Source organism: Lepidochelys olivacea (genome assembly GCF_965140295.1).
Source record: "Lepidochelys olivacea isolate rLepOli2 genome assembly, chromosome: 15".
Classification (NCBI taxonomy): Eukaryota; Metazoa; Chordata; order Testudines; family Cheloniidae; genus Lepidochelys; species Lepidochelys olivacea.
The window spans coordinates 28,640,199-28,665,675 of NC_140425.1; the positions used below are offsets into that span (position 1 = coordinate 28,640,199).

The following is a 25,477-nucleotide window of genomic DNA, read 5'->3' on the forward strand; positions in this document are numbered from 1 at the left end:
GGGGAGGGGCGCCGCGCCGCACCGCACCGCGGCCAGGGCGGGGAGACGGTTTGTTACCTAGCAACCAGCTCAGTCTCCTAGCAACTGGGGACGCGGTGTTGCCACAGGCCCCGGCCGGCCGCATGCGGCGGCTCCAAAGCCATGGGCGGCCTCAGCGCCTCCGCCGCCTGCCGCGAGCGTCTCCGCCGGCTGTGCCTGGGCGAATTCCCCTGCGGCGCCGGCAGCTGGGTGAGGGCTCCTGCCTGGCGGGGGCATCGTCCGGCAACCGGCCAGGGCAGCGGGGCGGGGGGCTGCCTCGCACCCCAGCCCCGGCGCAGCCTCGCTTGGGGGCCAGAGACACCCCCCCCCCCAAGCCACAGAGACACGGAGGGGGCAGCTCCTGGTCCTGCGGCACTGGAGCCGGGCTGCCTGGGCAGGGCCCAGTGTCACCAGCACCCCCAGTATCCTCGGCGGTGGGGGCGCGTCCGCCCAGGACAGTGGCCGGGGGGTGCAGCCCGGCGGCCGCAGCCTGTTCGTGGCTTTGCGGAGGGGCCTGCGGGCAGCGTCCCTGCGCCCGGAGAGCGGCGGCATCGGCTCCCGCCGCCGCCAGGCCAGGCCAGGCCAGCGTGTTCCCAGGCCAGGCGCTGGGTCACGGGCGGTGTGAGGCCGGGTGCCCCCCAAACACACGCCTTGGGCTGCTGCAGACTGAACGCTCAAGGATGGGGTGACCAGGTGTCCCGATTTTATAGGGACAGTCCTGGGCTTTGGGTCTTTTTCTTATATAGGCTCCTATTACCCCTCATACCCTCCCGCCCCGTCCTGATTTTTCACACTTGCTGCCTGGTCACCCTACTCAAGGAGCCGGGATCATCCTATGGCACTTGGAGGCCTATGTGCATATGGAGGTGGGGAATGGACCTAGACACCTCAGATGGTTTAAATTTGGTTTTTAAAAAGGCCCAGCCCTTTTATCCCCAGCAGGCAGGGTCTGCCAGGCCCAGAGCTTCTCAGTTTGCCCTCATTCCTCTGCACATGCGCTCCCCTTCTGCCTATGTAGAACAGGTCCCGTTTCGAATTAAGGAAAAGGAAACCTGGAGGAAATGCAGCCCAGAGAGATGCAGATGCAGGCACAGCCCAGCACCAGGAAATTGGAACTCCCGGTGAAGAGAGCCTGGAGACCTTACTGGAGTTTGTGAGCAGCCAGGACTCCCCCTGGGCTCTGCCACCTGACTGCAGCCCCGAGGATCAGCACCTGAGGGAGCTGGCAGTACAATCGCCGCAGCTTATCCGGGACAACTTCATCTTCTTGTTCTTCAGGTCCTTAAGGATAGTGGATAAAGGAGTGAGTTCAACCAGCGGGATCTTCACTATTGTTAAAATGTAGAGAAAGACTTAGTGCAAGATTGGGAGCCAGGAACTCCTGTGTTGTAATCCTAGCTCTGACATTGCCTCCCTCTGTGGTCTTGGCCAAGTCACGGAGCCTTTCTGCCTCAGTTTCCCCACATATAAAGTAGATGCTACTATGTTCCTATCTCACAGAAGAGCTGTAAGTATTCCTTAATTAATATCCAACTGTTGCCAAGGGTACTGAAGCTGGGGATGCTGGGGCTGTGGCAGTATCCCCTGGCTTGAAGTGGTTTCCAGTTTTATACAGGGTTTACAGTTTTGTTCAATGGCTTTCACTGCCTGGTGCTGTGTGAGGGCTAAGTGTTATAGCTGTCATTCAGCCCCTTTCTTCACAGATTTGTGCTCTGATAAGATGCTGCCATAACCTTCCTGTTCTAGAAAACAAATCAAACCTGAACATTGTATTCTCTTTGTGATGGGCAAGATATAAAAATATACATCTCACAAGAGCTTTTCAGAAACAGCGATATCATTATATTTTTTATAGTTTTCAAACATGTCTCAGTAATATCAGCAAACCCATCCCAACAGGGGTGATGATCATTTTCACCCCATTTATTTATCCATAAGAAAAGTCCAGCATTAAGGCCTTGACTGAGGAAAGCACCCTTCTTCAGGATAGCACTTAAACACATGCTGAACTGTAAGCATGTGCTTGTGTCCCATTCAATTCACTGGGAATTAAGCACATGTTTAAATGCTGCCCTGAATATGGGTGGCCTTAAGCATTTGCTTAAGGGCTTTCCTGAAACAGGCTCAGGTGATGTTAGATGTTGTCCAAAGACTCATTAAGACTTGACAGAAGGGATTGGGAGGCTGGGTCTGTTTCCTGTTCAGATTATGAAGTAAACATACTGGAGAGGGAATGAAACTGCTGTAGATGCTGCACCCCCTAAACTCTGGTTGTCTGCGTGCTTGTTCCTAGGGAGGAAGAGAACCAATAATCAGTAATGATCAGAGTGCCTCCAGATGTCCCTTCACCTCATTCACTCTCCACCACATTCTGTGTTTCATCTGCCTCTCTCTCCCTCTGCTGCCACCTTGTATAACTCTGTTTTGTAACTCTGAGAATCATTTTAGGAGCTCTAGGGCCTGATCCTCTGACATGCTGAGCACCCAAAGCCTCTGGTGGAATCAGGGAGCTGCAGGTGACCAGTGCGTCTCAAGATCAACCCCACAATTTGTACAAAATATGGGTGTGATCCTGCAGTTCTTATTCAGGCAAAACAAATGTACTTAGGCGCTCGGATACTACGATAAAGCAACCTGAACAGGTTGGATTAGAGGAAATCAGATAGAAATCTTACTTGGAAGCCAGTGGGAGTTTTGCCTTTGTGAGAACCATAGAATCAGGCACTGATGTTGCCCTGTGTGCTGTATTGTCATGCTAAGATACATCTGTGCTTCAGAGACAGCTGACTGAAGGTGAATGTGAATCTCTTTCCAGGTAAATGAAGTTGATGAAAATTTGCTGAAGTTTCATAACCTGGAAGAGCTCATACTCAGTGCCAATCAAATCAGCAAAATAAACTCTGCCAACCTTCCTAGAACACTGAAGGTAAATAAGCAGGTTCCTGACTCTTTCTTTGGGAGGCCAGACAGAGAAGGTGTGTCAAGATGAGTCTCTCTTCTGCCTCGGACAGACTGAATGGACCGTAGCGGGCTACAGCAGAAGGAACACATAGAAAAAGACACTTAAAACCTCTAGAGCATCATTTCCCTCCCCCAATAACTGTTGCTTCCTCTTTCTCTGGCAGGTCTTGGAGCTCTGTGGCAATGAGATTGTTGGTTTGCAGAGTCTGTGTTCTCTCCCACCTCCGGAACTCCAGCATTTGGGGCTGGGCTACAACAGGCTGTTGGGCTCTTCCGAGGATAAATATCTCACAGCAGAATTCTGGTAACTCCCAACACTAAAGGGACCATAGCGTGACTGCCTGACAATATCATAATATCCTGAACAAACCTGATGGAACTAAACTAACTTTATTGAACTAAGTAAAACCTTATTGAAGTAGGGTTAATACCTTTGGGGGCCCATTGCATTAAAAATGCAATTGTGTACATGTTATGGTGGAATTATCTGTACCTTCTCTAGTAGGAAGGAGGATGCTAATATACTTCCTCTGTTGTCAGCCATTTGAAGCCACCTCCCTGGAGAAGCTGCATATGCTAGTTCAAAGTGGATTCTCCAAGGACCAACAGATGAAGAAAGGACTTTTGGATAAATAGCCTGGTTTTAAACTGGCTCAGGGCCCTTTCTGATCCAGCAAACAGACAGGACCCCTGGTCTATGGAGGGCCCTAATCCTTAGGGGAGGGTTGGAAGGATTTGGCCTGCTGAGGCCACATAAAACCATGCACCTGTTCTGAGCTCAAGCACGGATGAACTTGTGACTGCAAAGGAAATCCCACAGATGGGGTATTGAAGAACTGCTCCTGCCAGAGCCTGGTTGGGGCTCGGGTGATCTCTGGTAAGCTTATTAGCATGTGTGTAGGTTCTTGTTTTTAATATATTTTCTCCATAGTGTTTTTACCTTAAGAATAAAGTGGGCTTGTATAGGAAGTGCTGTGTGGTACCTTCTAACCTCTGGCACCTGTTAACTATCTCTGAAGAGAAAGCCATCAGGTGTCCTTGGGTGGCCTGGCTGTGCTGGGATTAACCCAGTGTAGTCAGGGAACTGTGCAGCCTAGAAATACCCCGGTCAGAAGGGAGATAGATGCAGGTCTCCACCTAGAAAGGAAAATGGCTGGGGACCTGGAAGCCTGAGACTGGGAGGCCTGTAGGAGCACTGAGAGGAAATACAGGTGTGGTTGCCCTGAAGAGTGACACACAGCATCAGTTAAAGTAGCTAGTGTAAAGCACCTGGGTAGGAGCTGCTCACACACCTGAGTTAGTCTGTTCTATCTTTTATGTCTTAATAGCTATAGCAAGCAGGGTGCATTGAATTAGTTTAGAGATGAAATACTTCAGGGCACAAACCAACCATGAACAGATGGGCTAGGAAACAGCTTCCATCCTGTGTAGGTTATTCATAATTATCCACTAATTGTGCACTTTCCTCTGAAGCAGTTGGTCCTGGCCACTGTCAGAGACAGGATTCGGGATTGGGTGGAGCATGGCTCTGATTGTATGGCAATTCCTGTGCTCCTGTTTCAATCTGCATTTTCAAAGGGAAACATCCTGAAGTCTTTAATGAGTCTTGCCTGAATAAGGGCCTGCGGATTAGACCCTGTGCTAGGAAAGGATACTGTACACTAGTCAGCTGTCCTGTGTGTAGCATGCCAGGGATGGCCTGGACAGCTCAGAGGTTTGTCAGTAGCATATTGAGCATGTAACTTGTGGGTTCCCAGTTTGAATCCATCTTCATTCTCCTGCAGTTCCAAGTTGTTACCATGCAGTGGCCCAAGTAAAATGCATTGCGTTCATTGACTTCAGTGAGAGCTCTGCTTAGACTCCAGGCTGGGCCCTATATACTGACCTGAATGCTGCTTGTTACACACCCTAACACTGTTCTCTTCTCTTTTAGGCCAAATCTTCTCTCTCTTGACCTAAGTTTTAATAATTTTACGGATCTGTTGGGCATAGTCTCTAAACTGGCTACTCTGCAGAGGCTCAGAACGCTTGTGCTCCAGGGTAACCCACTAGTGCTCATTCCTGGCTATAGAGGTTTTGTAATAGACAGCCTGCCCAAACTCTGTATACTGGATGATAGGAACATATCGCCTGATGAGAGGCATCAGTTCCATGGTCTGTCTAGCAAGCCAGGTGAGACTTTATTGTATAAATATCTCCATAGTAATCTGTAATTTTTTTTATAGGCATCTTGGGGTAGTGTATTGAGTATGGGACTGGGAGTCAGGGGTCCGCAGTTTTCATTCTAGACTCATTGATGGTTTCCTGTTTGCTTGTGATCAAGTTAGTCCCCCTTCTCTCTGCCTTAATTTACCCATCTGTAAAATGAGGATAATTGTTCCCACATACCTATCTGGGGATGGGCTGTGAGGATTAATTAACTGATGTCTAATTATAAATATCTGTAAGTACTAAGTATGATCATTCTGTTTTTTAATTCCATTAAATGTTAAGCGTCTTGATGTATCCTCTAAAACTCTCTCTAAATTCTTACATTTGGGCAAAATAGAAGATGACTGAGAACTTTATACAACCAATTATTTTTCTTGGCTAGTATTAGCCATCTGTAAAATGGGGATATTGATATTTACTGACCTCCTTTGTAAAGTGCTTTGAGAGCTAGAGATGAAAGGCGATATGTGAGAGCGAGGTAGTCTTCATTATTCTTATTATTTCTCTATATTCCTGGGTGAAGAATCTATCTGGATTATGCATACATAACTTCCATTGATACCAATGGAACTTCGCTCATGCATCCCAGAACAGGCACCATGGTGAAAGACAGCCTTATAAAAACCTAGAGAGAGAGAATTTGGTCTTTAGCTGTTAATCAAACAAAGATCTGCAGTTCTTGGATTTCAGACCCACAGCCCAGCTGTGATAAAATCCTACTTTTCTCTCTTTGTGACTTCAGTCTTTTGCCATCCAAGAGAGATGCTGTCTCCAGTTCCGCATTCTGGCCTCCCTGCAAGGGAAATAAAATCAGCTGGGCTGAGCATGAGCAAGCCCTTATTGCCTAGGCTTGCATTTGATTTCAGATCAGGCCTTTCCCACTCAAGGTTGCTGCTCTATGCTGGTAGATTAGGGTCCTGATTCAAGAAAATACGTTCATACATTTAACTTTCAGCGTGTAAATAATTAAGCAAGTGCTTAAATCCCCTTGACTGTATTTAAAGTCAGATGTTTGAAAGGTTCCCGCAGAAGGAAAGCCTCTCGTTAAGGCCCCTGTTCAGGACAGCACTGAACTTGCTTTCCTGAATGAGGGTCTAGAAGGCTAAAATAGAGCTGTGAAGGCAGCAAGCCCATTACCTGGGGAAAGGGAGCTCTTTGCATAGTTTTTGAGTGACCCCATGTGGCCAGTGGTTGCCTTGGCATTAATGAATCAGGAACTAAACTGGTTGCTCCTTGGTGGAACTAGGCTGTGTTTTCACCTAGCTAGCTTGTGTCTATGCTTGCTGCAGCCATACCTCTCAACTGCAGTGTAGACATATCTTAGAGGATTCCCCCCTGCCAAACAGCCCTTCCACTAAAATATTTGACCCCTTAGTTTCCTAATTTGCTTAGGAAATCTGATGAAGTGAGCTGTATCTCACGAAAGCTTATGCTCAAATAAATTTATTAGTCTCTAAGGTGCCACAAGTACTCCTTTAATTTGCTTTGGTACAGTATCTCAAATTCCATCCTGGAGAATGTACATTGTAACTTGACGGCTGGATTGTCTTCCTCTTAGATCTCATTGGGAATAAAGCACAACTGGTGGTGAATGTTGGGAAAATCAAAGGCGTCCCCAACCCCAGCAAGCCAGAGGAGCTGGAAAGTGGCCCAGAGTCTCCAGTGATCACTCACAGCTACTATGTAACGTACGAGTTTGTGGAGAGGGAGGAAGCCGAGGACACTAACAATTCTGAGGTCTGTTTTCAAATGAGTTAAAATATAAGCAAAGGGAGCTAGGGGGTGGTTGGTGAGAGGGATTCCCAAGCCTTTTACCTGCAGGTTGCTGGTGTAACACAGCCCAGGTTATTAATGACTGAAAGTTGTTAGTTGGCTTGTATGAAATGAGTTTGGTGAGTTCTCAGCAGCCACTCTCAACATCTCAAAAAACACATCCCTGCAACTGGCCTCTGTTTGGAAGTCTCAGCAAAGAGCCCAAGGATTGAGTTGGCCATGGAAGCTAACTTCCCCTTTCACCTTGGGCGTGTGCCCAGCTGTTGTGCTTCAGAGACGGTTTGAGGGAATGTTGCCAGTTCTTGAGATTTTTATGATGATTTTTTTTATATATTTGATGCGTTTCTTAAAACTCTAGGCTCTGAAGTCATGTGAGTGCAACAGAATCTCTACTTTCATTTAAAAAAAAAAAGTAAATTGCTAGTTTCATGGATGTGGAGATAGGCTTGAAAATGGGAACTCTACCGGTTAAAAAACCAAAAGGCAAATAACAAGAATTTCCAATGTATTCTTTTTAAAATCTCACAATCTGGGCACAGACATATGCTGCAAAGGTAGTATTGAGGTGTGTCCACCTTCTGTCTGAGATCAGCCCTATAGGTCCTCTGCCTCCATGTACTCTGTTCCTGCAGTGAACAGTAGTATTCTGCACAGAAGGGTGTGTTTATGTGCTTAAATATGTAGACTTTGTCTCACTGACTTCAGGAGACCTGTTCACCAGAGTCAGCACTACTGGGCATTCCTCCAATGCCCCTTCCATGTTTCTCATGATAGGGGAAGTCTGTGTAGTGGCATTTCAGAAGTGCCATGATGTAGACAGGCACTTTTCTCCCCTTGCAACCTGTGTCTGTGTGCAGACTCGGCCAGAATTTGGCCCCTTCTATAGGTACCTTTGATGCCTTTCTGTTACAGGTAATAAAATTCCATCAGAGTCAAATGGTGGCTACACCAAACCCTGGGAGCCCACCAGGGAATGCTGACACAGGAGGATCGGAGTCTTCAGCTCTGTCTTCTCTGCTTAAACAGGAGCCTCCGGCAAACAGGGGTACCACAGAATCAAGAAATTCTTACCTTAAACTGAACTTGGGGGTTTATCAGTCTTCCTGGAATGTCATTAGCTGCTACATTGAAATGTGTTGCCATCAACATGTCTCCAGTAGTGTAGGTCACCACTAGATACGTTATCAAGACCATGCCACTTATTAATTGGTGGTATTATTCTCCAGCAAGACATCTGGTCTGGGACAGATATTGCTCTCCAAATAAATGAGTCAATACAAATCAGATTTAGGATTTACATTTCCCTAGTGATTGTCTCGAATCTGTAATTTCATTTGGTGTGATAATTACAGTATTATAGATCGTATGAAACCCCAGAAGCCCAGTGTGAAATAAAAAGACCAATTCCTGATCCAAACAGAATTTCAGGGATTTAAAAAAAAAAACCCTGAAACTGATGTCCTTGAATGACAAAATATCAAAATATTTATTCAGTTGTCAGTGCTCTGTTTCTACAGCACATGTTGTTTCAGTGCTTAGAAGGCTACAGGGCTTGATTCTGCAAGGAGGACCGCTGGCTGCTGCAAGTAGTCAAAGGGATTACTCATAGAAGCCAGCACCACTTCTGGGAGCAACAGTTTGCAGGATCAGGCCCTTATTTTGTATAACATCATACCTGCATATGGTGCTTACAGCATGAATGCAGGGCCCAATCCTAGATCTGCTTTGTGCGTGGCGCTCCTGCTGAAGTCAGTGAGCGTTCTTTGTGTGCAGTTATTTGGGGGTTGAGTTCATAGTCACAAAGTTAAAATAAATACTAGCAAAGGGGGAGAGAAACTAAGAGGCAAAAGTAAAGGAGATAGGAGCTGAGATCTTCTATGAGATGGAGAGTCAATGAAGCAGAGATTCAGGGGGGCTCTCTCAGATGGCAGGAGCTGCAGAGGAGCAGGCTCTTGCATCAGAAGTGGAATGATCCTGTGGAGGGACAGAAGGGGAGGCCAGTGCAAGATGAATGAAGGAGGGGAGAGAGGGACAAAATCCTTGATATAAGCTGAAGGAAGGCACCAGGAGGTCTTTAAATACTGTAGGAGATGGGCAATTTTGAACTGGGTCCTGCCATTAATGGGAGGCCAGTGGGGTTATTTTAGGGGAGGGTGTTACTGTGCTTTGTGGCATAAGTGAGAATGTGACAACAATTGTTCTTCCCCTTAAAATGGTCTTGTTCCTTCCTGGCATCAAACTCACTCACACGTGTCTGCCTCGAAAGTGATTTCAGGCTGCTCCTGATCTAGGCAGCTAGCTGAATACCCAGGAGTACATCTCACCAGAGTCTCCTGGCTTCGCATGGTAATGGGATTTCTCTTGTCTCCTGCACTCAGCTCTCTACTGCATCCCAGACAGTGGTCTGTTAAATGCTCTGTTTCTCTATTATACATCATATTCTCCTCTGATCACCCCACGGGTGAGCTTCTCTGTTGTAGCCAGACTGGACTTAAAACAGTGGGCCAAATTCAGCCCTGGTGTAAGCCCATTGACTGCAATGGAGCCAAACATACTTATAGGGCTGCGGCCAGCTGGTTCTGTTCTGGGATCTCACCAGAGCAAGCGTGATAGAGTTTGGTGGGTCTCAAAGTCTAGTTCCCAGCTGGCAAGTGTCCACATCACTAACAAACGGCATCCACAATTGGGATGAATTGCCTCCAGCCACTCCCCATGTTGGCAGTGTGAGCTGAGAGCCCAAGGACTGAATGGATCATGGAAACCCAGCTCCCCACTCCCTTCTGCTGGTGCTCTAGAGCAGAGCAGTGTGGGGGAAGCTGTCACTGCCCCGGTGTGTGCTCTGCAGGCCCAGCTGAGATGTCAAGGTGGGCCTCACTGCTCCTTTTGCGTTTTCTCGTTTAGCGAACAGGCACCTCACCCTTCGGAAGCACTGGGCTGAGACCATTGAGTGCAGCCACAGGAAGGAGCATGTCACTGGGGATTTAGCGGCACTGAAAGCCTTCCTCATGGCTGGAACCACCGTCACTGTTGTAGAGGAAAAGGTAAATGCTTGGCATGCTTTGGGATGGAGGGACACAGTCTGGCTGGGAGGAAAACAAGCTTTTCGAAAGCCTGACAATAATGTGAACATTCCCCTGCATTTGCATATTTTTAATTCCGGTGTAACAAACAGAGATCCCTTGTGCTGTTTGCAGCCCAAATATTGCAGCATGAGAACCAGGCTGTTCTATCTTGCTAGGTGTTTTCATGGCCCATTGCTGCACGTCTGGCTGAAGATGCAGGCAAGAAGGGGAAGGCGGATAAGGGAAAAGCAGAGAAGGGGAAGCCAAAGGATGGTGGTAAGGTAATAACAGAGATAGGGTGAGGGAGGATGTTGTTATTGTGAAGACTGGTTAAGGGTGCTAAGCAACCCCACACAAAGAGTAAGGAAGCGTCACTTACAAGCACAGTTCACTTTTAATTAACCTGTGCTCCTGCTCAGCCTGCCAGCGATGATCTACACTTACACAGACCCCTGTCAGAGGTGCAGAAGGGCATCTGCTGCTACTCCATATGATGCAGGCGGTTGCAGAGAGGCTGCATTAAAAAATATCAAACGGAAAAAATATCCACGTGAGCCACAACAGAACACTGTCTATGTTGTTCAGCTGAGGTTATTCCCCCAGGCACTGAACACTTGGTCCCTTGACTGGTCTGTGCCAAGTAATCATCAGGGCCTCAGTTTCTATGAGACGCCTCCCACTTATTCCTAAAGTTCTTGCCCAGGTATTGAGCCCCCTTCCAGTCTCAGGTGGAGACCTTCGATGCAACCATTTTACTCAATCTTCATTCTGGATGGGGCGGGGGTGGTTATGTATAAATGGGGGTGTCACATGTATAAATCTGGACTGGGGCTCCCAGATCTGATGGTGTTTGATGAATGAACTGTGATCTTAAGGTGCGTGACTCTTGGACATGATCAAATCTGTGCTGTGCAGGGCGACAAGCAGAAAAAGAAAAAGGAAAGCCCCGTCGAACTCCGCAGTGACCCGCCTCTTTTGAGAAGCCTGGGGTCTGGGCACGTGAACTTGGAGAGCCTCTTAACAGGCGACCAGCTTGTGGCCGTGGTGTGTGACTTAGGAGTCCTCATCTCTGAGGAAACAACTCAGCCACCGTCTCCTAAGGAGAAGGTACCAGCCACTCTAGTATTAGCAGCGAATCCTCATCCCAGCTAATAACGCGAAGCACGAGACGCTGACCTTACAGGATGAATGGGGTCCATTGATGCCAGCGGGAGCACTCTGCATGTGTGAGCATGGGGATTGGTCCTGGTCATAGGGTTGGATGTGTTTCAAGGGGAGCAAAATTTGGCCTGTGCTGATGGACAAAGCTTGAGAGGTAGCAGAAGTAGAACCTTGCTGCTGGGCATCAGGGCACAGAGTGCAGAATCTCAGCTGGCCTCAGTACTCTGAGGCCTAAAGAGAAGGTTGTCAGTTGGAACCTGATCCTGCAGCCCTAGCTCAGAGTTTTTCCTCATTCCAGGGGCCAGTTTGGTGAGGAAGGACGGCAGGAGCTCGGGGCCTTAGGGAGATACATAGGTTTGACTTTGGAGATGAGATTATACCACACACAGGCTCTCTCGATTATCTTGTCAACGTAAAGCCAAACTAGCCCATATGATTGTGCCAGTCTGATATGGCCAATGGTCCGTGAAGTCTGTACCCTGTCTGTGGTACTGACACATGCGTGATGCTTCAGAGGAAAGGGGAAAAGCCCTTATACCCCACATGGACAATTTTACTGATGAAATGTGCTGGATAAGAGTTAGGTGGTGGTGTTATTAATATGGTCCTATGTTAAAGAGGAACTGATCTGTTTGCAGTCTCCCTTGTATACACTGAAATCATTCACTCAAGTCCCTTCTTGCATTGCTCCTAGGTAGGGTATAAATCCTAAAGAGCTGCGGAGGCCTTACAGGAAATATTCCCATTGTAGAGTGGCTCTGACATTTCCTATTTTCTGACATTCTCTTGTTTCTGAGTACAGAGGCTCTTTGCTGAGCTCCTGCTGCTGATCAGCGCCTTTTAAATCCTAATGCTCTGTTTGTGACCTCACCTGGCTGTGTGAAAGTGACCATGATGTCCCAGTCGGGAGATTGTGACTTCAGGGCTAAACTTCACTTCGCACAAGCTGCTTGGAAGCCTTCCCTACTAAGAACAACAAATTTCTTTTCTCTAGGATGGTAAGAAGAGCAAAGACAAGAACAAAAAACCAAAAACTGGGGGAGAAAGTCCCGCAAGCCAGAAAACCACAGTGGCTGCCAAAGGTAACAGCAGAGGTAGACCTATCTAAGCTATTAGCATTTCTAGAGCCCCTCGGAAGGGCTGCGTCACTGAGATGCACAATGAGCAAGGCAGCACCAGCATCCTCCATCCATCCAGCTGTTGGTTGCGCACAATCATCTTCATAGCTCTAATTCAGCAAGGAACTTAAACATGTTCCTAATTTTCAGCACACGAGTAGTTCCATTCATCAAACTGGGATTCTACATGTGCTTAAAGTTAGACACATGCTTAAGTACCTTGCTCAATTGTTGCCTAGCTAGCTAGTTGTGTGTGTGATGTGTATATATGTATATACACACATACACACACACACACACACATTAAGGGCATGGCATGGGCTAGCTGATCCAATAGGGGAGTGTTGTCTAGTAATAACACAGCGTATACGAACACTTAGCATTCTCATTGTATTTTTTCATCTGTAGATCTCAACGCACATGGCAAAGGTAATATCAGGGCACAGAGAGGGGAAGTGGCTTGCTCACGCTCACACAATGAGCCCATGGCAGGGCCAGGAATAGAACCTAAGTCCCCTAATTTTCAGCCCTGCCTCTCCTATTCACTGGACTTCACTAGTCTTTAGAGTAAGAGATTGGACATCAATACTCTTAGCATCTTTTCCAGCTCTGCTGCTGACTGTGTGACCTGGGGAAAGTCACTTAACCCCTCTGTGCCTCAGTTTCCCTGTCTGTGAATGAGACCCACCCTCATCTGAAGGGTGACAACAGGATGTGAGGTCCTTGCTTTTCAATATTTCTGTGGGAAGAGGAGTCTCTTGTAGCCTCAGGGTGACTTTCTGCTTCCCCAGTGCCCTAGCTCCTACCTTGTCCTAGAAGACAGTGTCCCAGCTACTTTCCGGCCAGTGCTTGTCCTGCTTGAGAGAAAGTTGTATGAAAAGACAGTTTGTTGAACCAGCTGCGACATGCACCCCATAGAGCAAGATACACATTTGAAACAAGCGTTAAACGTTTCTGGAAGTTTCATGCTCCTGGACACTGCACTGAACTCGATCACCACCCTAGCAACCCACTCACCCGTATAGGGAAGGAGGCCATGGCCACAGTGCTAGTCCACCCAGTGTCAGCACACTTGTAACAAACCAAATGTATTGTAACCATTGCAGAAGGTAGGCTTGAAAGGTTTCAAGTAGCACTTAGCACCTGGGGTTTCTTTTTATTTTTTTTATGACTGGAATATCCCCTCATGCAGCCTCCAACAATGATGGAGTCAGATGCGCAATAAATATCCAAGTATGTTATCATGGACTTGGAAAACCCATTGGGATTAAGCAGAGGATTCTGCTTAGTTTGGCATTTCCTTACTTCTGTGCATATTAAGGCTAGCCAACCCTTTCCCTTGGCTGGCAGAGCAGGGGAGAAGTTGATTGCATGGGCATAGTTTGTGGGAGATAGGGTACATTGCACACCCCCCAAACTGCAAGCCTCCGGCAGCTGTGGAATTTGCCCTGCCCCGCACGCATGGCCCCGTTGGCCTGCATGGAGCTGCCCCTCCAAATATAGAAATCAAACTACATCTATACCTGATTGTCTTTCAAAGATTAGGGACATAATCTGTGGTACCCCTGCTCAGCCAGCAGCATGCACCAAGTAGCTTGAGGGTTTCCATTTGTTGTTTAGGGTTCGTAGGCAAAGAGGTGGTCGTATTTCCACAAGTCAGACCTGAACTATTGGAGCTCAGAAGAGCTGGTGCAATAATTTAAGGTGCGACTGGCTGCATTTGTTGTTGTTTTTCCTGGCTGTGCAGACAACTGCCAGGGACTCATGAAAATGTGTGCAAAACTTGAAAGTGTCATGAATTGTATCACAAATTATCACACTGGACAGTGGGTTATTCACCATTCGCTGTTCTCCTGTTTAAAAGGTATGTCAGCCATTCATGGAGCCGAAATGTCTTGTGAGTTAGATGGCCGATCGCATACTACAAATAATGAAGGATCAAAAGCTTTAGCTACACTTGCAAACGTGGTACTAACAGTAGTAGATGTAATTCACCACTGCAGTATAGATCCCCTAGAAGACATCTGAGCTCTGTCTACACCACAGCTTCCATTGCTACCACTCTTGGAGCTGCACCAATGAATGGTAGCTACAGAGTTTGCTAATGCAGGTGCAGCCACAGTGAACGATTTGCTAATAACCCATAGTCTGAACTTAGTGTGCATCATCTATTCAACAAATACGTACAAATAGCGAAAACTATCGTTTAATCAGGATCCCTCACCAACAGGGGAAAGAGTGAAGTCTCATCCACAATGAATGATTTGACCAGACACTGAAAGAATGTATGCTCTCAGCCTGAGGCCTGTAGGTTTCATTTGACCCCTGAACAGATTCTCCATGTGCTTTGGAATTTCTGTTTCTCTCTCCTCTGACTGGTGGATATTGAGTTCTAAAACAACAAAGCAAAACTGTACCCAGCTGGATTGAGCATCTTAACACTTAACAGTGCTGAATTCTTATCCAACAAAATTCATGTTCAAATTGGTCTGTATTAAGGAACTGGAATGACTGCAAAAACTTCAAGGACACATGCAGCCCATTCAGAGTAGCGGGGTTTTCTAGGGTTGTTTCCTAGAAACAATGACTAACTGTTTTCCTCAGGAAAAAACAAAGAATCTCCTGAAGGGAAGGAAGTCCAAGATATCCAGCCTGTGCCTCTGACCGTAGAATTTCAAGTTCAGTTGATTCAGTGGACAGCCGCATCCGATGCCCAGCACCAATAAAGAAATGAGAAGCACTTGCTTGATGAGGCAGGTTCATGTAATATATGTGCAGCAAAAAAACCCTACAGTCTCCACCACTGAAATAAACCTGTGAAGCTTGCTAGGTGTTGGTTGGTTTGGGTTTGTAGGGCTCAAGCCTGAGAGGCTTGGAGATACGCTCAACTCCCACTGACTACTGAGTTTGCTGTGACTCCCCCTGAAGGAGCTTTGTCAGACTTCAGTGGGTGTATAACAGGGTGATCTGCCCCGTTACGAGTATGGAGCCAGCCAGCCAGCCAGCCCTGTTCAGAGACATGGGTTTGGGCCTTCGGAGAGGAGACGATCAGACCCAGCTGGGAAGGAGTCAGGCTGAAAGAGCTTGGTTGACAAAAGAACTGTGGCAAGGGCCCTGGCTGCTGAGGCCGGCCCTGGAGCTGTGGGAAGAAATGCAAAGGGAAAGGCTTCTGGGTTCCTGTTTTGGCTAGGGGAATAACTTTGTGAGTTTCCAGATGGCCTTTGGGTGTGGAGTTGGTCCCTAATAGGCTGGGGAGATGGGCTAGCAGCCCCACCAGGAGCAGGAGCACGCCTCATGGCCAAAGAGAAGTTCTTAAAACCAGAAGTCACTAATGGCAATGAGCTTAAATGTAGCAGCAGGAGTCTCAGTGGGAGCTGCCTTTCCAGTTGTTTGATGGAGTTTGGATTGGCAAATACAAGCACTCCTGGTTTTATTCCCAGCCGTACCACTAACTCATGCTTTCTGTAGTGGTTGCTGAAAAATATTTCTGTCTCATCCACACTAACACACAAACTGTTTTCAACACTGTTTCATTTCAAGGAGGCCTGGGCCTGACAATTGTTGCCATCAGCAGGTCAAGCTCCTAGTGTCATCTGAACTCTTGTCACTTGGGTGTGAATTAGAAGTGACACATGGGGGAACATGCAGGGTCACATGCCCCCAGATTTCTGCAGTGTTTTATATGCCTTGCCCTGAACCCTGCTGCATACCACCAGAACCTTTAAATTGTGCCCCTCCCGCTCCCCACTATCAACAGCTACATGTCATCTCTGCCGTCTATTCACTTTCAGAATGTCTGGAAAGTTTGTTCGTGGGCTGCTGTCGTGTGGCATCTTTAACAGTAGTTGAGAGCTGAGGATAAGCTGTCTTCAATACTCTGCTTTCTCCAGGGAGAAAACGTAAAGGCAGAGTCCTAAGCTGGCAGGTCTATTTGCCTTCTCAGCCAGATGGTGTCACCAGAGCTGCACACCTGAGATATTGTACTGCTGGGGTGGAAAACAATAACTTGCATAGCTGCCCTTCAAGGAGAACTTGACAAGACAGGTCACAAGAGAGCAGCTTGTGTGGCCCTCATGGGTCTGCTAGAGAAGAAGTGGAGACCTACTTATGCCGCAGGAGCTTGTAAGAAGAGATGGTTAGATAGCAGTAATAAGAGGTTTGAAAAGGGCAGAGTGTATTTGTTATAAATGAAGAAAACTCCCTAAGGGTTTATTGGTGAACCTTCCTGAGCAGAGGGAAGACACAGGAAGGTATGGGATAAAGTGGGGAAGTCCCCCAGCTCCACACACATTGTAATACGTTTCAGCAAATGATGCTAGGTGCTATAGAAAAAGAGCGAGAGGTGGGCAATACAGAGGGCTCTTGTCAAATATATTCCTTGGGGATGGCTGTTGATGAAGGATTAGAGCCAGACAACCCTAGCTCCAACTGGGGAGCAGTGTTGTTCTATGGTCAGCCTACGGTCCCAGTCTAACTGGTTGTCTCTCAAGTGATCAGTGGTGAATCAGTTAACAGTGCTAACATTTCACCTGTCCCCTGTGGCTTTCTGAATTAACACCAGCTGAGAGTCATTCTAAGACAATTCACACTCCTCAGACCTAGCTATTGTTTTGGGTCCTCTGAAGAGTCAGGCAGGCAGCCCAGCACTGGATCCGACCTAGAAGATTTTCCTTGGAAAGAGAAAAGCAAAACAAAAACAAATCTTAAAAGCTGCAGATCTGGCTGGGAGCCTGGCCTAACGCAGCAGGATGACATAAACACTTCCACTCCTCACCCATAGGAATTAAGTTTACATGTGGGCCAAGCTTGTGCTCCATTTAAGCAGAGTTCCCCCCTCTTCAATCTTGATCCCCGGGAGCCAGCAGAGGCGCTCTGGTAAGGCCCCGCGCCACGCACAATCCGAATCCAGCCCTTGCAGCCAAAAGGGAAATTAGGGAGCAGGTGGGTGGGCAGAGAATTTCCAGTAAAACTCCAGGCCCTGACTTGAGGGTATTGACTGTTCCCAGCCCGGGGGCAGAGCCTTGCCGCCTCCTCCTCCCCCAAAGAGCCGGCAGGGAAGGAGTCAAACCAAAGCGCCTAGGCCGAAAAGCGGTGTCACTCCACTGTACCCCGCTCGGCCCCTCGCATTCCCGGTGCCCGAGCCCCCGGCTGCACCTTCCGCCTTCCCCAGCAACTTTCGGGAGCAGGGGGGGGTTTGAATTCATTCAGGCTCCATTTGCCTGAGAGCAAATGCCTCCCTCATTAAACTAATCCCCGAATGGGGGGCTGGGCGCTCTCCCGCAGCTGACCCACTCCCCGGCCGCTGCCGCCCGTCGCCCCGCCTCGCGCCCGGCTTTCCCCAAATCCCGGAGCATCCGCTGCGCGAGCCGGCTCATTTCCCGTCCGCACGAGTCTGCCCGCCGTTTCTATGGCGACCCCGGCCGGGCTCTAGGGCAGCGCGAGCCCCAGTGGATGCGGCTTCGCCTTTAACTGCAGCAGGCTCGGGGAGCGAGCGGCTCCCAGAATCAGATGCAAGCGCACAACAGAAAGAGGGGGCCGGAAGGGGGTTCAGGCCTCCATGCACCACCCCCGCCTCCCTCTGTTTAAATTGGAGCCTGGTGAAAGGTTTGTTTGCAGCAGGCGGGGACTTGCACGGTGCATTTAAGGAGCGCTCCTTGCAGAGCAGCAGCCCCCGAGGACCAGTCGGTGCTACAGGAAAGGTAAGAGGGGAGGAGGAGCCCTGTAAAACTCGGGGGAATGGTTTGCACCGATCGTTGCCTGGTCTTGCGGGGTTCAGCAGAAGATGCTGTATCCTGGAAGGGAATTGCAAAACTCCCTTCAAAGCTTTACTGGGAGACTAGCTCTTTTTTCTGCACGCCATCTCCTTTAAATAAATGACAGCCCAGCGTTGTGAGGTTTGGGAACGTTACTGATTAGGCTTTGGTGGGATGTTTGGGTCCTTTAATAACTAAGGACTTATTTGATTGTAACAGCGAGTCTAAAGTCAGTCCTCTGATTTACTTCAATTATTGACCAGTGCATTCAGTATACAAGTGACAAGGCCACTACAAATAATGTGTCTGTATTAAAGGGAGACAAAATGTTACAGGGCTGGGAATGGCATAAATGATCCAGTTTGCCTAGGACAGCAAAAAGTTCAGTCTTTCTGTTGATCGGATGCTAGATACCTCGGGAATGTTGCAACCAGTTCTAAATTTCACATGCATGATGGATCATCAAGAAACTGGCCCTGGTAGAGCAACCCTAATCCCAAAATTAGCCCCTGTGTAACAGGACGCTTTATGGTTTGGCCACAGCTTTTAAACCTTAACCTCTCTGAGGTTTCCTTTCGTCTGGTGTACCCTGCAGACGTTGGTATTGTCATAGTATGGGTATGGGCTTCTGATCCTGCCATGGTAAATTCCACCCTAAATGCAAATGCCAAAAATGTGACTAACTATAAACACTGTTTTCTAAGGCAGCATTGAAACCTGCTTGTTGCTGGATTCCTAGGCCAAAAACCTTTACTAACAGTTAAACAGTATAAACTTAAACACTTTCAGTTGGGAGCAGCATCCGCGTCTTCAGCTTCTCTAGCTCTTAAAAAGGGTGTGTCATCCCTGTGTAAAGTCAGGATCCCTGTAATGCTTCTAATGTTGGATTCAGGCCCTGAGTGCCCTTCTACTGAAATGTGGGGTTCATTGCCAGAGCAAGCACCAGCGTGCCTGTCCGACACTTTAAAGTTCTAAATGGGAACATTTGGTGAGGGGAAAACTAGGTTAATTCCTTCTGCCTTTAATGGCCTGTTAGAACTCTCTGGCAGAACTGGAGTTGGATGGGGAATGGGGCCTGGTAAGTGCTTTTCTTTTCTTAAAAGGAAGAGGGAAAGTTGTTGCCTGTAAAGCAGTGTGGTTGATACATTGAGTTAATCGTGTGAGTTAGCAGTGATTAATCAACAGCCCTAATTGATAGTTAATAGAGAATAATAAGCCTTTCTTGAAAAGTAGGATTTAAAGAGGTACTTGGAGAGGATGTTAGAAGTATGAAGGGGAGTTCTAGGTAGAGGGGACTTCATGGAAGAAGATGGACAGGCAAGAATAGTTGAAGGAAATAATGGGGATATTGGCTATGTAATTTGGTTAGAATTTGGTTGGATCTGAGTTACTACAGAGAATTCTTTCCTGGGTATCTGGCTGGTGAGTCTTGCCCACATGCTCAGGATTTAGCTAATTACCATATTTGGGGTCAGGAAGGAATTTTCCTCCAGGGCAGATTGGCAGAGGCCCTGGGGGGTTTTCGCCTTCCTCTGTAGCATGGGGCAGGGGACACTTGCTGGAGGATTCTCTGCACCTTGAAGTCTTTAAACCATGATTTGAGGACTTCGATAGCTCAGATATAGGTCAGGGGTTTGTTACAGGAGTTGGTGGGTGAGATTTTGTGGCCTGTGTTGTGCAGGAAATCGGACTAGACAATCATAATGGTCCCTTCTGACCTTAAAGTCTATGATTCTATAGATGTGCTAAAAAGCAAAAAAGTTTTATGGTCAAGGCACAAGGGTGGGTGTCAGGAGATGTAGTTTCTGATCCCCACTGTGACACAAAGATGCTGAAAGGAAGTAAGGTGCTGTAAAACCCATGTGCTGTAGGACTTGGATATGGGCTTTTATCTGAGAGAGCGTATTAACAAAACCCAAGCTTTAGGATTGCACTTCAGACAAGCTGTTCACTTAGATGAATTTTTTAGCTGCACTAATTTGCAAGCTTGGTAGCTGGAGGGACAGAATACTGCCTCTGACGTGACTAATAGAAACCTGTTGGCTTGTTCTGTGCTCTAATGCCTGCATAGAATTGAGGATGTCTGTGATTAAATGCCATGACATTCTTTTTAAGGCTGCCTTTAAAACAATACTGAATGTAGAGGCTATGCAGCATTGGCTGCTTCAGCTGACAGTCATGAGGGCCCTGGAAAAGCTAGTGTACTCTCTCAGAAATGGGATTCCAGGTTTGCGAACCTAGAACCCCCTGCAAAACTTAGAATGGACTGATCAGCTCCAGCTGGCCAAACAAATGGCTAGATTAGACGAACTTGGCAGATGTGAAGCGCCCCAAGGTCTCGACTTCGCAAACAACATGCAACCCCAAAGAGAACTAGATGGGGGGAAAGTGAGCAGGGAAGGAAGCCCAGAGACTTGCCTGCCACCTGTACTCACATCTAGGCCCTCAGACCAAACTACCATGCTATCCAAGCATCCCTGGTGTTGCCCCCAATGTTCCTAAAACGGGCTGACGCTAGATGATGCGAATAGGGCTTTGACTCTGATGGGAAAAGCAGTCTGAATAGCTTGCATCAAGCTAGCTCTGTCCTTGCAAGAGCCTTGTGAGCTGCAGCACTTGGCCTATGTGCCTGTGTGATGGTTCGCTATGCTTCCTGAGACCTTCTCATAATACATATTGGGCACCTGGGCACTGCCCAAGAGCAGTTTTAGCTTTGAATTTGCAGAGCTGGTCTTGTGCTGAATACCCTCCTTTCCCAAAGAAGAGGATGGAAATTGGGCCCAAATTGAGCAGTGACTGACTTCATAGGCTAATGAGCTCACCGTCCAACATTAGAATCTGTCCTCCACGCCCCCACCCCCCCCAATCCCAAATCCGAGCACTTCGGCAGCTCTCAAGGGGCTCCTGTGAGCAGCCCTGACATCAGTACTCTGGGCTGGGCAGGGACAAACATGTGTCCTGCCTTGTTTAAGTGGAGTAATGGGACAGCTCCTGATCCCATTAAATTCAATAAAAATTTTGCTATTGAAGTCTGGGGCAGTTAGGTGTGTAAACTGCTTAGCTGTTTTTGTACATCCCACTGGATTCCTATCTGCATCTTTAGGCCCCTAAATAGCTTTGTAAATCTAGCCTTTAGTCTCTTGTGATCATTATTTAGAAAGTCTCTTTGGCACTGAGACAAGAAGCCTACATGCCCCTTTAATAAATGTTGTGTGTTCCTTTAACCACGCAGGGATTGGCTCCTACTCCAGAGTTTGAGATGTATCCCAGGATAAGAATGGTTGGACTATATACCATTTCAGTCACATTGATTGCATTTCTTATGTATATAAGGAAAGAGACTAAGCTGGCTGTGTCTCCAGCAGCCAGGAAGATAGCTGCACCAAATCCCAGCCATACGTTCTGGGCCCCAGAGCAGACTGAACTCAGCAAATGTTTGCCAGACCTGACAATTGCCAATTCCTCTCTTGCACTCCCAGAGCTTCACCGCACCTTCTTAATGTACAAGCACTGCAGGAACTTTTCAACACTGCTGAAGCCCACGAGATGCAGCGAGGAAACATTCCTCTTGCTGGCAATCAAGTCTCCCCCAATCAACATAGACCGTAGGGTTGCTATCAGGAACACATGGGGGAAAGAAGTGGCCATTGGCAGCAAGCCAATCAAGCTGGTGTTCTTGCTTGGGCGCTCGGAGGCCAAAGTCCAGGCTCACTCCCTCCATCAGCTGCTGGTTTATGAGAGCCAAGAGTTCGATGACATTGTCCAGTGGGATTTCACCGACAACTTCTTCAACTTGACGCTGAAGGAGCTGCACTTCCTCCGCTGGTTCATGGTGGACTGTCCCCATGCCAGGTTTGTGCTGAAGGGCGATGACGATGTTTTTGTCAACACCTACAATATTGTTGAGTTCCTCAAGGAATTCAAACCTGGGCAGGATCTCTTTGTTGGGGATGTGATCAGCCAGGCCCGTCCTATAAGAAACACCAAAGTAAAATATTTCATCCCGGAGTCTATGTACAAAGCGCCCTACTATCCTCTCTATGCTGGTGGCGGTGGCTATGTGATGTCCAGAATGACAGTGCAGCGACTCCAGAGCACCGCCGAGGACACCGAACTCTTCCCAATAGATGATGTCTTTGTGGGAATGTGTCTGGCAAAGATGGCAGTGACTCCATTGAACCATGCTGGCTTTAAGACCTTTGGAATCCAGAGGCCTTTTAATCCTTTTGATCCATGTCTGTACAAAGAACTGATGATAGTGCACAAGCTGAACCCCACTGAGATGTGGATCATGTGGACGCTGGTAAAGGATGACCGTATTAGATGTGCTGTATCATTAACTCAGTAACTCGCAAAACAAGACTACTGGTGCTAAGGGGGGAACAGAATGATGGTGGTGGTTATTCCAGGTTGCTTAAACTGACATTAAAAACAAACCAAACAAAGTTGCTGTAGATGGTACATTTTTATTAACAGACTGTAGTTTTACAGTAGGGTAATGTTCTGCAATGAGCCTCTGAAACTATATAGTTGGGTTACTGAAGCATCACAAGGTTGAACCGAAAACACTTAGGGGGTAGCTAGCTCAGGGATTTGGGATTGGGATTGCTTCCTCTCTAGATCACTGATCTGAATTCAGCCTACCTGGGTGGTGCTGAGTGGCTGTTTGGTAGCATGCAAAGTGAGGTGGTGGACTTAGTGCCAGTTCTGATGGTGGCTCTTGGACACCAGTGTCCCAGTTACAACTGCCAGCCTTACTAGCAGTCTCTAGTAGGAAGGCCTGTAACTAAACAGGCAATAGAGCCTGAACTCCCCCATTAACCCGTGAAATCAGGGCTAAGGCACAAGGAGAAGCAGTGTGGACAAGCTTATGCTGCGGGGTCTGTGCATCTCCTGTGAAGGACTTCACTGTCCAGGGTTAGCAATCCAGCAGACTTCACCAGCACTAAGTTTACTTAATGGGGATATGAGGGAAAGAACACCGAGAAAATGGTCCAGAAACCTTTCTGTTGTCTGTTCTTAACACAGCCATTATGCCACAAGGTACTTAGTTCCGATAGCACTGACTTCTAACCAGCTCTTTTTCCTTGAATGTATCTACTGGCATTGGAATTTTTGCACAAAAATACTTGACAATGGGATTGGGAGAAGAAACAAATCGTTATTAATCACTGTAATAACCATGGCTTTTTTTAACAGCAGATATAAATAAATACTGTTTTGAAAGTATTTACATTCTGAGTATTCTTGTTCTACTGGAAGTACAACTGAGATGAGAATATCAAAAGGAAATCCAGGGTTAGCTGACAGCTACCTACATCAGAGGTTACACAACTGCAAATGGAAAATACATCTGTAAGGCTTTGTGGGAAGTGGGACTTGCTAATTAATGGCCTTGTGGTGGAGTATGGTATAAATGCCTACACAGGTCCTATGTCACCTTGGTGCTGCTATCTGAGTCAATCCCTTGAGTAAAGTTCAAGAAGACCCATCCTCCTTGTACTCATATGGAGCTTTTCAACTGCATGAAATAATTCATCCTTGCACTGCCGTGTTGCCGGTGAGGGGAGGAGGCCTGGAAGTGGCAGTAAAGAGCTGCTCTTGGAAGAGAGAGACCTTAATTCTCATCTGATTACTGTGTGGCCTTAGCACCTGCAACTGGAGGGGCAATTCTACCACACAGATGTGAGATGGTCCTTAATTTATGTTTGTAAAGTGCTTTGAGATCCACTGCAGGGAGGTCTCTCGTCAAGAGAAACTGAGGGATGGAGAGGGTGAGTTACATCCTCGCCCAAGGCCAGAGAGAGGAGAGTCTGACAGAGCTGGTACTAGAAGCAAGACATTTCTGCTTCCCTGTCTTTTAAAGTTTGTGACAAGACTATTTAAACGACACCAAATCAATGGATTCTTCTGTTGTGGGTTTCTGCTTGCCAGTGTATTATGCCTCCATTGTCACTACTCTGCTTGTTTTTGTTAGTGCTTAACCTGAACTGCCTTTCTAGTTACTTCTGGTGTTCTTGTCAATTCCCTTTTGGTGTCGGAGGGTCTCCCCATTTTACTTAGGGTTGTAGTTGTCTGAAAGCATCAGGGATTGTAACATTGGATACTAGTCCACTTGTCACTGTTGTATGACAGATACTTGCTCACTGTTCCTGTAGTGGACTCTGCCATGGAATAAGCATGCAATTCCTGTGTAAGCATCTAGGAAGAGATTAATATAAATAGATTAGTGGTTGAAGAGGAGCATGTACGAAAGCAGAACGGCTATTCAGAGACTAGCCCATAATGTGGGTTCATCTTTACATAAACCTAAATTTTAGGCCACAGCTGATTTTGTATTAAGTCTCTAATGAATACTACTGTACCCTCCCACGTTTCCATTCAGGTGTAGTAATCCCTGATGTAGGGGTTAAAAACATGGTTAGGAAGGTGTTTAAGTCTGAAAAATGTTTCTATGTTGCTCTATTTGTAACCAAGGCATAAGGTAGGGTAGTAAAACTTAATGCTTGGATTTTTAGGAGAGAGGGAGGAAGATTGTTCACTGGACACTGATATTCTGTGTGGGCGCTTTTTATCCATTTCCAGAGGTGTGTAAATCTTGTGTATCAGTGCCACTATCCAGGATAGGAGTTGGTACCTTTTATGAAATACTACTGTATCATTTCTTTGTTACCCTAGACAATCCCAGATACAGATTCAGTGAGATACTGTAAGAAATGTTTCGTGTGCCTCTCCAAGCACTGTACAAACTAACTTAAGCATGCAGCGATAAGCTGCAATCAGAAGATAGGACTGGAAAGGACTTTGATTCAGTGAAAAGCTCCAGCATCTATGAGCCGATCAATTTTGAGCGTATTCAAACAAGTGTTGGAAAAATAAAGACTAGATCAAAGTCCAACCACACTAATTCTTGTCATCTCAAATGTGGTTCACAGAAGGATACATTTGAAAGGGGCTTATCTTCCATTCATGTTTAACTAAGATTTCTACCATGCCTCTCTCCAATGGCAAAGTAGACAAATTGGTTTGGGTGTTAATGACTCATATTACAGGGCTGAATTTACAGGTGCAGAGGTATTGGTTATTGTCTGTAACAAGCAAGTTGTCTGTCTACGCTGCTTGCCATGGTTTCATCAAGAAGGTGAAGCATTCCTCTTTACATGGCTTCCTTCATCCTCCTCTCAACATGGGCTAACAGCATATTGTAACAGTACTGGGCTGAAAAAGTTACCTTTTTCCCCCTTCCCCCTTCTTTGTATTCTTACAAGTGGGTGTATGCTGCTTTACAACTGCGATCACAGAGGAGAAGGAAACAAGCTGGTTTGGGTGGGAAGTCTGACTCAGAAAGGGAACTACATAAATAGGATCCAATCTTTTCTTGATATTCTCTGCCACAAAAACACGTGACAGAGCTACATTG

The 25,477-nt window shown here is 47.0% G+C and overlaps 2 protein-coding genes across 7 annotated transcripts; both read left to right on the plus strand.

Moving 5' to 3' along the window:
* The first annotated feature begins 91 nt into the window (after positions 1–91).
* LRRC43 (leucine rich repeat containing 43) lies at positions 92–15,133 on the plus strand. 6 transcript variants are annotated; one of them, XM_084649123.1, is made up of 12 exons: positions 92–228; positions 1,037–1,321; positions 2,834–2,944; positions 3,144–3,283; positions 4,913–5,151; positions 6,749–6,927; positions 7,876–8,008; positions 9,865–10,004; positions 10,202–10,306; positions 10,941–11,132; positions 12,181–12,268; positions 14,909–15,133. In XM_084649123.1, the coding sequence occupies exons 1-12, from the start codon at positions 142–144 to the stop codon at positions 15,028–15,030; spliced, it is 1,821 nt and encodes a 606-aa protein (XP_084505249.1). In that variant the 5' UTR covers positions 92–141; the 3' UTR covers positions 15,031–15,133. The 6 variants fall into 6 exon arrangements, 5 of the variants coding, with proteins under 5 accessions (XP_084505249.1, XP_084505250.1, XP_084505248.1 ...); XM_084649124.1 differs by lacking the exon at positions 14,909–15,133 and adding an exon at positions 14,535–14,897; XM_084649122.1 differs by lacking the exon at positions 14,909–15,133 and adding an exon at positions 14,169–14,526.
* Positions 15,134–17,733: 2,600 nt separating this feature from the next.
* On the plus strand, positions 17,734–22,502 carry B3GNT4 (UDP-GlcNAc:betaGal beta-1,3-N-acetylglucosaminyltransferase 4). Its single transcript, XM_084649127.1, has 2 exons — positions 17,734–18,003; positions 21,290–22,502. Exon 2 carries the CDS (start codon positions 21,317–21,319, stop codon positions 22,403–22,405), a length of 1,089 nt encoding a protein of 362 aa, XP_084505253.1. The 5' UTR covers positions 17,734–18,003; positions 21,290–21,316; the 3' UTR covers positions 22,406–22,502.
* The last annotated feature ends 2,975 nt before the right edge of the window (positions 22,503–25,477 follow it).